Source organism: Opisthocomus hoazin, chromosome 6, assembly GCF_030867145.1.
Source record: "Opisthocomus hoazin isolate bOpiHoa1 chromosome 6, bOpiHoa1.hap1, whole genome shotgun sequence".
Lineage (NCBI taxonomy): Eukaryota > Metazoa > Chordata > Aves > Opisthocomiformes > Opisthocomidae > Opisthocomus > Opisthocomus hoazin.
In genome coordinates this window covers 21,039,277-21,052,973 of record NC_134419.1, presented here as the reverse complement: position 1 = coordinate 21,052,973, position 13,697 = coordinate 21,039,277, and the positions used below count along the sequence as shown (strand labels likewise).

The following is a 13,697-nucleotide window of genomic DNA, read 5'->3' as shown; positions in this document are numbered from 1 at the left end:
ATAAAGGACAAAAGAAGTACAAACTGCTATGGTACTACTTCTTACAGCTAGTCCTCAACACAAGTTTTCAATGCCATATTTATATTCCTGCGAATGTCAAGAAAAACATTAATCTTCCATGAAAGCTAAACCACCAGCTATTCAGATCAGAGATATCTACAACATTTCTTCATCAAAACAGCACCTGCCATAATACTATCACACCAAATAAATAAGGGAGTTGCCAAACTAACTTCTTGCAGTGAGTGGACCTCAAATTCATTGCAGAGTCAATACTGTCCTTTCAATGAAGCCCATGTTATCACATCCTTGCCCCCACAAGAGCACTTCCACCCGTGGTGTGAAAACAGCATGCTAATGTATGGCTTCAACCAATGGAATTATGTAAAACTGACATTTAGGATCATTTTCAGAAAAAGATGAAAAATATACCAACTTCAAACTTTGAATACATATTTCAGAGAAACTTACAAATTATAAACACAAAAAATATTTTATATACTGTAAATTGAAGATATCACTTTGATATTTCAGTTAATTTCTGTAAGTTAATACAGTTATTGTATAAACTCTGTCTCTTCTACAATTTACAAAATCAATTATACAAAGAGAAAGAAAAAGTCCCTAGCTTAGCAAACTAATCTAGCCCCTTGCTTTAGCAATCATATCTAACTCAGAATCCCTCATACATAAATTGGATTTACATAGCAGGATTTCAGACACACACACACACCCCCCCCCCCAACTACTATAAAGCTTCATGCTATCACGGGTTATATTAAGTAGCTATGTAATTACAGGAAGTCATTACAGTCATAGTATCCTTCCAGGCTAATAAAAAATATACTATTTAGAAGTCTTTGCCAACTATTTTCCTCACATTCCATATAGGGCTTTAAATATTTCAAAAATTCTCCAGATTTTATTAATTCCAAAGAGAAAAACGTCCAAAGAATAACAACTTTGGCTTGAGAGTTACCAAAGAGGTTTAGTCTTTCAAGCAAAGTGCTTTTTGACAGTTCTTTATGGCAGAGAAACATTATTATCTCTTTTCCTAATAATTCGGGGCTATGAAGACTTTGATCAGAAGTTATGGCTGAACCTAACATACCAAACAGTGTATCACAGAAGGCTTACTAGAAGCCCCTGTAGACACACTACAGTACTACAAGAACACTAAACCAATACCACTAGAAACAGTAAACAAGCGACAAAACTGCACTTCCATTAAAAAGTCAACAGCATCATCTACAATAATTTTTTAAATTTCCACTAGAAAAGATAAAGAATACACTCAAAGATATCGAAAAATATATTTTCTGATAAATCCCCTCATTTGTGGAATTCAAATTTGCTGGTATTACAAAGCTCTCAAGAACAGGATGCTTTTGCCCCCACCTCTTCCCTCTCTCCCCCCCTCCTCCCCCAGATGAAAAAAGAAAAGGAGAACTTTAGCTGCACTGTGCATTTACCACAGTCATTCTCAGCCTACAGGCATGAATTTCCCGAGGGGTATGACAAGCCAGGAGACAGATCTCATGATTTAAAGAAATCTAACAGCATTGTAAAACACTTCAATTCTAACAACATCTGGGAACAATTTAAAAGAAAGCCAGAAACCTGATGGTACGGGAGAATAGTAAAAGTGCATGAGAATTCCAGCCCAGTCGGTAAACATTCCCCTCTAACAGATACACGCTTGTAAACACAGTGCTTCAGTATTCAATGTCTAAATTAACTTTAGGGACTGGATGTTGGAAACAACAGCACAACACCCTTTAAACCCCCAAACACAGCATTTACAAACTTCATTCAGTTTACATGTGATGGATCAGAATTTAACAAATGCTTCATTTTTAACAGGCTAGATTTTTAATGAAGCACTGCATAAATACAACCTCACATACCCTTTAGCGAAGAAGATACACCTGACCTGCCTTATGCACTACTGTCAAAATACAGAATCCAAACTACCTAATGAATAGACTGTTACACCTCACAGAAGACTCATTCACGACAGGGCAAGTCAAGTCCAAATACACAATCCAAAAGAAATTCCATGCAGATTCACAGGCATTTTACAAAGCACAGTTTAAACTATAAGCTTGTTACCACTTCATCAGAAACTTACATACAAGGAGTACATCTAGTTGATTTTTTTTTTTTTTTAAAAAGACTACATTATTTAACTCTACTAACATGAAATCTTATCAAATCAGGCCATGAGCTCCATGGGTGCTTAATAACTCACTTGTAAAATCACTTGCTTTTAATTCAGTATGATGTTAACTGGATGCAGTATGACCACCTTTCCACATTTATTCTCTGTATTCTTTTTTCCCCACTTCAATTTTTTTTTTCATACTGCCCTCAGTCAACCATATATTGTTTATCTATCCTAACAACTAGACCGTTTTTACGCTCATACTTTTTCAGTAAGGAAGGATCTAGTAGCAAATTAAGCAAGAGTCTAGTCCCATACTAGTCGATGCTTCAAACATCAAGGAGGAAGTACACAACCAAGGTAATTTATTCCAGTGTTTCAGACTTTCTATTCTACTTTTACCAGGAAAGAAAGCGTTACTCTGAAGCAGCTGCACAAAACTGGTAGTAAATTAGGATAAGTGCGAACAACCCACTAGATCTACCACCTAAATGTGTTTTTAGCTTTCTGGTTAGAGAATGATGGCACCTAGATGTACAGATTTGGTTCTTCGGTAGCATTCTCTACATCTCAAAAAAAGATCTGCAAGGAAGGTATTTTCTACTTGATTCTCTGTGATTTTGCAACAATAAACTAAAAGCACTAGTGCTATTTTGTCCGTAACTCCATATTCACATTACGCATTAACAGAAAACCTGATTTTATGAAAAGCTAAAGACAGCTGTACGTACTTGCAACTACAAAAAACCCAAACCCCTAAATCAAACATCACAGTCCCACTAACAGCGTATGAAAACACAACCTCATTTGAATCGACTACCACCAAAAGCAACAGTCCTACATTCTCTGTGGCCCCAGCAACTTCTTCCTATTCTGTCCTCCCCAGTCCTATACTGCTACAAGCATTTATGCAACCACACGCTTTGGTACAAATCAGACTCAAAAGATGTAACTCACTACTGTTGTTAGCTCAGCTTTACCCTGTTTAAGTTTCCAAGAGAGATTTGTGAAACCTTAGCTGCACAAGTATTACAGTGACAGAGAAAACTGGAATGCAGCTTGATTTGCTTGTGAAAACACGGCCCAAAGAAGTGGGAAAGGTCTTGACTCATATTTTTCAGATAGTGAAGGTGATCGCATTTCTACCCCTACAACCCCCTCAATTACATGCATATATAAGCGTTCTACTACAAACAAAAAAATAGGTGATTTCCAATTAGTGAAAGGCATCAAAACATATTAAATAGGTGTACTAGGCCTTCCTTACACTCATGCCTACTTGCTACAGAGCACAAACTAATTTTCAACATTTATCCTTTCTCTACATTTTCAGCTTTCCTTATTTTTCCACACATATTACAGTGGCAGAATGAGCATTAAGGAAAAAAAAATATGAATAAAAAAGAATTGCAGTAGACTGTTCCAGGAATAGATATGAAACTCATTTCAAACGGGATCAATTTACAGAAGCTACTGTTAAAAAGAGAGCAGATGTCTTTCATGTAAGAAGTTTTTTTTGTCACCAAGGTCATGTTCCCATACCACTGCTGAAAAAACAAATCCAGATGCCAGTTCTAAACTTCTGAACATGGTCACACTTCATTCCTACTTCACTGCTAGAACGTTCTCCACATTTTTTGCTGTCTACTGTTGCTACAACTAAATATTATTGAACAGTAAAGTTTAGTTAAAAACATTATCCTAGCTAACACAAAATTAAAACAGTTCCTCCAATTCACAAACAACCCATTTCTCGTACCACTGCCCTTAGCAGACTCCGTCTAATCTACTAGTAATTTTATTAGATGTGCAAAGATAGCTCAAAACTATCATTCTAATATTTTAAGTAAAACAGACCATCACACAGCATTTGTCCCTATGAATGAGTCAAACAGTTTCTATCCTACCACCTCCTTCCTTTTATTTGAGTATCTAGAACAACAACAGTGAAGGCAAAGTAGATTTCAGAAAAAGACACTGAAAGGAAAAAGCTACTTAAACACATTTTCTCGTTTCTTAAATTTAGTCTAAACTTCTCTTCTGGCAACTTGCTAGCATTTCTAGCTGACTTCTCTCTACACTTGTTTTCATTATACAGTGTACAGGTGAAAGAAAAAGTCACCATACAGCCACAATATTTGTTTCCACCAAAAGGAAACTCCCAGTTATTAGTCACAAAAAAGGGCCAGTGTTGTATAATTTTGTAAGACGTTACCCCTCAGAACCTGAGCTTGAAAAAACAAGTGGACAATGCTTCAAGAGCACATACAGGCACTATTTACTTTTCTCTATCAGCTCGTATCTCTTCTGGTTTTAGCTACCGTCCTTCCTCCGTGCTATTACACTCCCCTCTGTTACATTTCACCAACCAGGAAAAAGGGGAACTTAGTGACACATAACTGTTCGGAAAGCTGTTAGAAAGTACTAGGACAGGGCTTCTTAGCATTTTCTATCCAACTCTCACATAACCAACTAAATATACACATAGAATTCCGTCTTTTCTTCAGCATACTGCAAAAGCTGATGCCCTGACTTTTTTGGGAAAAGGTCATTCCCACATTTTTAAACATTACAAAACTATGTTTACAGGAATACCCGAGTTTCCCCTCCTAGGTATAACTGGGGCTGTTCACGCTTGGCTGTTGAAGCTCTTTTTTTGGCCAGTGTAGCCCAAAGCAGTGCCAATAACATCACAAATTCCCAAATGCTATGTAGCAAATAATGCATCCACGAAGGCATGACTGCTGCTTTTCTCCCATCAGGCAGAAATACACCTCAGCCATTCTGAAATGTGCAATGCACGTATACAAAATGAGTCACTCGATTGTTCAGGCCCCACTGACTGCACAGCTATGCATGCCATCCAGGAGAAAGATAAAACATTGGACTGACGTGGCACACACTGGAATACAGTAAAGGAGAACTACCACCTTCAGTATGCACCAAAGTTCACCTAAGTTATTCCCTGCATCTGTGTGGTGTATATGCTTTACATCACATTTTATACTCGTCTGAAGGTTCTTTTAATTACTCCACAGAAAAGATATATTATATACTTCATACATTCACTTGATCAGTTGAAAACCACTCTACCCCTCCAAGTGCCAAATTAGTTTACTTATCCAGATTAAAGCATCATAACTGTAAAGAGAACACAAGACAGCAATTCAAACTACAGTTATACGATTCTGATATTCAAACCTATAGAGCTAGTGAGTAATGAGAAGTTTGAGAACAGAAGCTAACTAGCAGACCATTTCACTTTTAGTGACCAAGGACCTCATGCAATAAAACCAGAGCAACTGAGATGTACCTTTTTTTAAAAAAAAACAAACATTTTATATAATAAGGCAAGTTTTAAAACTATGCACAAAGAAATCAACAAATTTAAAATGTATCCAATTTCTTCAAGAAACTGAAAACTTAAGAAATCAATGACCTATGCAATAAACTTATTGCTGGAATACTTAGTTCTGTTCAAAAACACTTTACACAAACTGCTTACACGCAATGGGACTTCACAAAGTAACATCAGACACAGAGCTAAAGCTCATGCTTTTTGTATTGTATTGTAAATTGTAACGTAAGGGGTGAACTGTGTGCAGTGACATTTACTTGCCTCCATGAGTTCTACGTAAGCAGAACAAGACATTACAGACAAAATCAAATACGAAATAATTCATATGTACTTACAAGATGACTGGGTTTTGATGTGTTCTAACACTTTCAGAAATTAAAGCATGCTGCTCCTCAGAGATTTAGCTGTCAAGTGCGCTCCCACTGCATATTTTGAGTTGCACAAACCCCCACATTTACTCTATGTAAACCAAGTTTTCAAACTGTATTTGTCATTTTTTCCACCTCCATTCAGTTTTACATTTTCCTAGGCTTTTGTTGTTGATTCCTGGTGGCTCAACACGTAAATAAAATCAAGGTTGAACATTTGGCAGTTTGATGAACAAAAATGTTTTAAATCAAATCAAAGCGTACAGCACAAATAAATGGTAATAGCTTCAAATGTAGCAGTCTCATTTGTCGGGTAACTCTGAGAATATAAAACTGTTAATAAAACATTATAGGCAAGTATTCCTTTTACTTTACACTTGCCTTGTCCACATGTAGTCCCCAAAGCTCAAAAGCCTTTTTTTAATTCAAAGACAATTCCAAGACTGCAGTAGTTAACTTCCACTATTACTCTTTTACGAATGGGTTTAAAAATGTAACGTGTTCACTTCTCTGTTCAAGAAACCAGCCATACAACAGTTAATATAATTTTAAAATTTGTATTGACATGACTGATGATGATAAAATAAAGCAAATTTTCCAAAGAGAAGGGTCATACATCACAATCCCTTTCTCCAAGTACAATTGAATATATCACAGACATGCTGTATAACATCATCATATACGCAGTAGGTACAAAACCTCAAGAAAGCATCAGATCAAACAAATATCCTGGATGAGTTGACTTCACACAGGTAAATCCCTGCCCACTTCCAACAGCTACAAAGCCACAATAAACACAGTGTCAAAAGAGCATTAAAACTGATGATGCAACTCCTTCGACTCCAAACTTGCTCCCTACACATTCCCAAAGCATCCCACATAAAACAGCCAAGTAAAGGCCAGATGCATGATCCCAGTTGTTTATATACCACATATAAGTAAAGCAAAGCACTCCTCAACCTTCAAACATCAGTTCATCAAGAGCAATGAACAGTCACCAGAGAACATAAAGGACAAAGGTTTCACATGGCCTTCCACAAAACATGGCTGAAGTTAGCTTTCAACTGCTACCCAAAATGCACATATCAGCTAGAGAGAAATTCCATTTTCCATTCTTATTTGTATCTTGTGATAATTACAGAAGTTCCAGAATACAATCCAGTTTACTCCTCCCATATTTCACAGCTTTCTTCAGAAAACCATCAACGTTTTTATTTATTCCCACTATTTCCATGTACAAATGGTTTCCTTTTAAAATCCAGAGAACAAGTCCATTTTTACAAGGCAAACAGCACACATTTTTGACACCTCTGTGCTTTTCCTCGTATTTATTTTAATCACTAACTCTCATACATCTGTCTTGCCTTCTTTCTTATATTTGTAATATAACTTCTACAATCAACAGAAAGAAGCAGTTATGTCATCTGGGGTGTCTTTATTTCATTGTCTGACTAGTATCTGAAAATATGGTTCCAAATTCACACTACATACTTACAACATATTTCATGAACACTCAAATTCTAAGATTCTAAGTCATTCATAGTTAAGAATGGAAGGAATACTGAACCCATTTACTTGTCCTGAAGTGAGAATGTCACAATTTAATCTTCAAGCAATACATGGTCTACCTGAAACTGCTTCTTCAATAAACAAGATTGAGGGCAAGCTACAAATTACTTTGCCCCAAAGCCATTCACGTGGGGAAGTTTACTTCTGAGACTTGAACTTCCCCAGGTATTCCTCCAAACTAATAAATACATTCCTAAAGTTTTAATCAGTTAACACTCCATCCTCCCAGGCAACAGAGAAACAATTGTGCCAGTTTGTAACTCTGGTTGGGATTAGCTTCCACAGAAGTCCTTTAATAAGCACACTTTCGTCTTCACTCAGAGAGTGATTTTAAGTTTGTCTCCCATACTGCACAAACATGTGGAACCAGATGGGTCCAGAATCTATGTAACTGACTTCTTACAGGTCCTCCTAGAAGCAAGCTTGCTCAGAAACATAATACAGTTACACCTGACAAGAGTAGCTGCTGTATCTACAGGCCAGCTGTATTCTATAAGAACTAGTCCAAATCCAGCAGGACCAATACTGAATCTTAGCCAAAGAGCTTTACTAGACAAAACCTGGCTTACCAAGCAGTTAACATAGATCAGTTTCAGGTGAAAAGGCAGCTACGTAGTATAGCTATAAAGTCCTTGGACAAATGTAGAGGCTTAACTATAGGCACTAGAAAACATCTACATCTCTACCACTGAAATAGAAACTACTGCACGCATTCATTAACATAACCTAAAGTTCCCTTGTCCCATATATCTTTGCATTCTCATTATTTCTCAGTCTGTTTCCACAAAGTACTGATCTAATTCCTGCAACAGATCTAAATACAAAAATGAAATAAACAGTAAACTAACAATCATTTGGAAGCTCTTTCCTTGTTATAACAAATATGATAAACTCATAACTGAACTTGAGAAATAAGTAGTAATGCAAAGCAAACGCCCACTTCTCTATCTACATAAAAAAAAATCTACCTCCCATATTTTTGTGTCCTATTTCAGTCAGTCACTTCTTTAACTTCAGTGGTAATTGTTTTGTAACGGGGGGGGGGAGAAAAACATGCCTTTTACAGTCACCATGCAACAATAACAAAGTGTTGTTTTGGAAAAAGTCTGTAAAATTAAGCTTTAATATAAGAGGCTGACACCACTACATTAATCTAGAACCACTGTTTACAGCTGAGTGACTAGAAAAGTCTTTTGTGTAGAGTCTCCAGTTTACCTCTAGGGATTTTTGGTTAATAAAGCATACACTGCTGACTAAATATCAACTGACAATCGCTAGTCAAAATCTTACAACTGGCAATTACTGATGCTCCAAGTAGTTCATTTTGTATCAACAATTTGCCCCCTTATTTGCTAAGCGTACATCCTACCTTCACACCAACTGCAACATCAGTGACAATGCTGTAAAAAAAGAAAAAAACAAAAACACAAGTCAACCAATTTATTCTCATAAAACCAACTTTTCAATGTATTGCAATACCAAAATAATGAGGAACTGAAATAGCCAACAAATTCTCCAATTAAGAAAATATGTTCAGAGAACACAGCAGGACTGAAAGTACAAATGAAACCTACAAAGCCACTGAGCTCCCCCAGCTTAGAGTCATCTCCAACAGAGTCCCAAGTTTCAAGTAAACACTACTCCAGAGCAGCACTGCCAGGAAATTTATTTAGGAAACTTGAGTTTCTAGACTACATGAGATCATAGGGTGAAAATAAGAGAATTTAAAAGTAAGTACATAACTTGATGGTTGGACTTGATGATCTTAAGAGGTCTTTTCCAACCTATGATTCTACAAACTTTTCTGACACAACCCTATTAACTAAACAGCTAGTTCAGCAACACAGCCTACTCTACAGATTCCTTACAGCAAAAAGCAATGGACACATTTTTTGAAATTAGCTTGAAAAAAAAGAACGCATTGGCAGGTACACCTATCTAAAATTTAATTAATCAGGTACACCTTTATGAAACCCAGCAACAGGCATGTCAAGGTCCATCTTTTTCTTAAAGTCTGTGACATAACTCACAGTGTGTAACACAATCCCAAAAGAAACTTAAGTCTACAAACAAAAGAAAAAAAAGAAAGCAAAGCATGAATATGTGAAAGCATTCCATAATGTAATACTCATTAATGGCAAGACTTCTCAGGATTTGTAAGTCCCAACATTATAATCACAACTAACCATAAAAGGTCTTTAAAACTTTCACAGTTGAAGGGTTATATGCTTAAAGCATACCAAAGAGATTGTTCTCTGTTCGAAGCACAGTAAACAACTTCATAGGAAATTTGGAAGCTGGAACATGTTGTATGTACACTGATGAAGGCTACAACCACCAGCCTCATTTTCCAGGTCCAACAAGAAGAAGGCCTTGTGCACAGCCACTGACCGCCCCAGCTCCCGGCCAGGGCCGAGGGCCCCGCCGTCCCGTACGGCTAACTCCTTCCCAACCTTCCCTTCTCTGGCTTTCAGGGCCAGTCTCCAGCGAGCACAAGGGCATCTCTCTACCTGGGCAGGGGAGCAAGCCAGAGGGCTTCCTAGGCAGTTTCTGAAAACAAAAGAGCTCGACATCTGGCCCCGGCTGGTATTGCTCCTCCCCTCCAGCCAGCTCCAAAACAAACCCGAGCCCTACACAGCGCCGGTCCTCACCCCACGGCTGGGGGGGAGAGAGAAGGCAACAGCAGGAAGGAGACGAGGACAAGGGGCTCTGGAGGGAATGGGTGGGGGTAGATCGCGCTCCCTCTTTACAGCGAGAGCCGGCGTCTCAGGCACTACGCTAAACAGGAGGCGGCCCAAAGCCCCCGGCAATTTAAACGGAAGACCCTACCGAAGGGCCCGCGTCACGGACAGGCTGAGCCTCCTCTTCCCCACACCCACTGTACCACCCTCAGGCTCCAGCTACCCCGTGACGGCAAGCCCGCCGGTCCCCACCGCCGCCGGGGCGGCGGCCGCTCTCGCGCCGCACGCCCGCCCACAGCCAGCCGCGGCGGGTAGCGAGCCCCAGCACTGGGACAGGTCCCACTACCGACCGGCAGCACAACCAGAACAATGCCTTCGCCCCCACCGCCCCGGTCATTACTCACCCGTCCATCGCCGAGCAGGACAATGCGCGGACAAGCGGGACAGACAGCCGCGCAGGCAACGGGTACGGGGAGGTTGCGAGAAAATGGCGGCCTGGCCTGCACGGAAACGGCCGAACGTTGCCGAGTGCCCGAATCCGCTCCTCGTCCCTCGCCGCTACGGAGCATGCGCCAGCCGCCTGGGCATGCGCCGTCGGCGCCGCTGAAGTTTTTGCCAGCAGCTCTCGGGGCCAAGCCGGCTTGTGAGGTGGCGCGAGCCTGCCCCGCTTGGGGCGGGAAGTGGGGCGCGGGGGGCGGCCGTGCCCATGGGTTTCTGCGTTCCCGGGAGCCGCTGGTGGTGAGGGGGCTTCGGCCTGTGCTGCCCCAGTGCACCGCTTCGGGAGCGGCTGTGTGCTTGCCTCAGAGGCGTTCGGCTCGCGGTTCTGCCCGGGGAGAGCGGCCGAGGCCGGTGGGTGCAGGCCCGCTCCGGGGGCACCTCGGCGGGCGCTGCCGTCCCGCCCGGGTCCGTAGCTGACCCGCCGGACCGCGCTTGGTGCGCGGAGAGACTTTCCGCTCTCGGTGCCAGCGCGTCCCAGCGCCGGGAGCCTGGCCCTTCTCGTCGTGGAAAGCGCTCAGAGAGGCTGCGCCAGCTCGGGGCACCCCGGCGCAGCGCGGCCCCTCGGCGGGCCCAGCCCTGACAGGGAGACCTGTCCGCGACGCTCGGTCCTCTCGGCTGCACAGTCATTTATAAGCAACCAACGTGTTGCCTGAACAGCTAACCACTACTCAAAAAAATGATGAACATGAATGTACAAATTAACTATTGCAATGAGTTAAGAAGTTTCTTAACAGAAATCGGTGTCACCATGGTTCTCTGTAAACTACTGTGTCAGGGTACGAACTATTTGCTTGATGTGGCCGTTAGAAAATATGCTTTTCCCACCTGTTATTTCATGCCAGGTCTCAATATTTCATCACGAAGCTTGCAATATTTGATACAGAGTTCCCAGAAAGAGCTGTTCATGCAACAATCCTGGATTGCATTCAAATGAAAAGTCAAACTAAACATTCTATACCTATGAAGTAAAATTTTAAAATGTGATCCAAATGTTCCAGAAACATCCCAAACTCAGAAGGATATTAAACAGTATTCAAAACATCTTCTGTATTTTCTGTGTTTTGATCTGGCTGTACTACTTTCAAGCATACGTTTTGAGGAGGTAGCCCATTACTTGAGTACACTTGATTTTTTTCAGGTTACTGTGCGTCCCTTGGAATCCATCACTGAAACTATTGCAGTAAAACCTGATAAAGAATTCCAGAGCCAAATAGCTATGCGTATCTCCATAACTGGAGAATTTTATTATGCTTCACTACCCCTGTCTCCCTCTCCTCTCACTGACCCCATGAGCAGCCCAGTAACTAACTTAATAATTAGGAGTACATGCAAATTCTCATGCTACTCCATGACTTCTTGTTGTTCTGTTCTGGAAAAGTCACTCTGGTTCTCTGCAGCAATTTACTAGGTGGAAAATAAGTAATACTTCTTCTCCTAAATGCCAATATTCTTTGGCTATCTGTAACTACCTTCTCTTTCAGCAACTGCCTTTGGCAGCCATCACTGACCACTAGACTAAATGATTTATTATTCTCATTCTTATATAATCCCTCTTAAACATTTCATTTGCTTAGATTGTGCATAATGTTCATCATGCCAAATGCTATTCTTTGTTGCTTTCAACATCCTTATGTTTTTTAAAAACAAAAGTAGCTGGTTGTAGTATTCTTTACTGATGTCGTGTGTTAAAGTATTATGCTTGAAAGTAACTTCGAGGAATTCAGAGATTTAGAATTGTTTACAACCATCTCTATAAATCCAGTGAATTTTTTATATTTACTCTATATGTATCATTCCTGTAGCTTCTGGCATGTTTAGTAGGCTTTGCGCCATTGGAGTTTGGGGTTAGAGTTGGTTTCTCTCATTTGCCACTGCCTTCACTCCTGTTTGTTGCCACATTGTACTGGATTTTTTTGTCTTTTTTTTGTCCTTGTAAATCTAAATACATCTTGTCCAGTTTTGTATTGGTGGAAGTACTGGTCCTACTACTTCTTAGCAATTAGTAGAAAATCTGTCCTTCCATTCGAGTTACCTGTCTCACTGCCTGTCTTGCTTACCTCCTTTGCCTTTATAGTAATGCCATCTTTGAACTTGCATTTCTCATCTCTTTTGTAATGTTCCTGTTTTCTCCTTCTTTCAAGACACCTACCAGAATCTATCTGATTAAGTGAGCTAATACTCATTCAGTTTATCCTCTGAGTTAGATGCTCTTCCATATAAGGGAAACTGAGGAGTGCGTGTTGAGTGTTTATAGCACAAGAGACACTGGAACTGAGTTTGCAAATCATGGTGAAATAACGGACGTGACTTTATAGAGCAAAACTCTGGTGCCCCTGAAACCATCAATAAACATCATAATTAATCAATCAGGATTTTATCTAGAGCATTTAATTTTAGAATGGAGAAAAAGTTACCAACAATCAGTATGTTACTAATAAAATGCCGCAGCATCCTCTTGCTCATTTGTTTGTTCAGCGTTGTATTCCACTTTCCTCTTCATATAGCTTTGCCTTTTTGTACTATTAGATTATTACTTGTATGCTTTTGGATGCCTTGTAAAATTTCGACCATATTTTGGACATTGTGGTAGTATAAACAATGACTTGCCCATCTGTTTTCTCTGTTGCTAGAGTATGTCTTTGCTTTGTCTCTTGCATGTTATAGAAGGTCAGAAAAAAATTGTTGCCAAAATCCCTCCCTTGTCCTTAGGGTCTGTCAACTTTCGCTGAAGTCCTGCAGATATTTCAGAAGATGGCTAACATGTCCAGTAACAGGCAACCATTCAGTAAAACGCCTCTAGCAAAACCTTCCACATTCAGTTGTTATATTATAAAACATGAGGGGTTATGTCCTGTATCCATTTTATTCTAACCAAAATTTAAGAGTAGATATTATTATTAGCTATACAAAAGTTTGATACATTTTAAATCCTAGAAATCTTATTGCTGCAATAATATTTTGTTTTCCAAAATAATTTCCTTTGATCATTGATCATAGAATGCTTTGGGTTGGAAGGGACCTTTAGAGGTCATCTAGCCCAACCCCCCTGCAGTGAGCAG

The 13,697-nt window shown here is 40.0% G+C and overlaps 1 protein-coding gene across 5 annotated transcripts in view; it reads right to left on the bottom strand.

Annotated features, from left to right (window-relative positions):
* PTBP2 (polypyrimidine tract binding protein 2) overlaps positions 1-10,714 on the bottom strand; it is a 56,726-nt gene extending 46,012 nt beyond the window's left edge. For 3 of the 5 annotated variants that reach the window (XM_075424978.1, XM_075424979.1, XM_075424980.1), the window contains exons 1-2: positions 10,545-10,628; positions 8,829-8,859 (exon numbers count right to left, since the gene is read on the bottom strand). In XM_075424978.1, the coding sequence (XP_075281093.1) occupies positions 8,829-8,859; positions 10,545-10,552 (39 nt within the window). In that variant the 5' untranslated portion in view covers positions 10,553-10,628. Of the gene's footprint in view, positions 1-8,828; positions 8,860-10,544 lie in introns of all 5 variants that reach the window. The other 2 variants (XM_075424982.1, XM_075424981.1) reach the window with 2 other exon arrangements.
* Between the last annotated feature and the right edge of the window lie 2,983 nt (positions 10,715-13,697).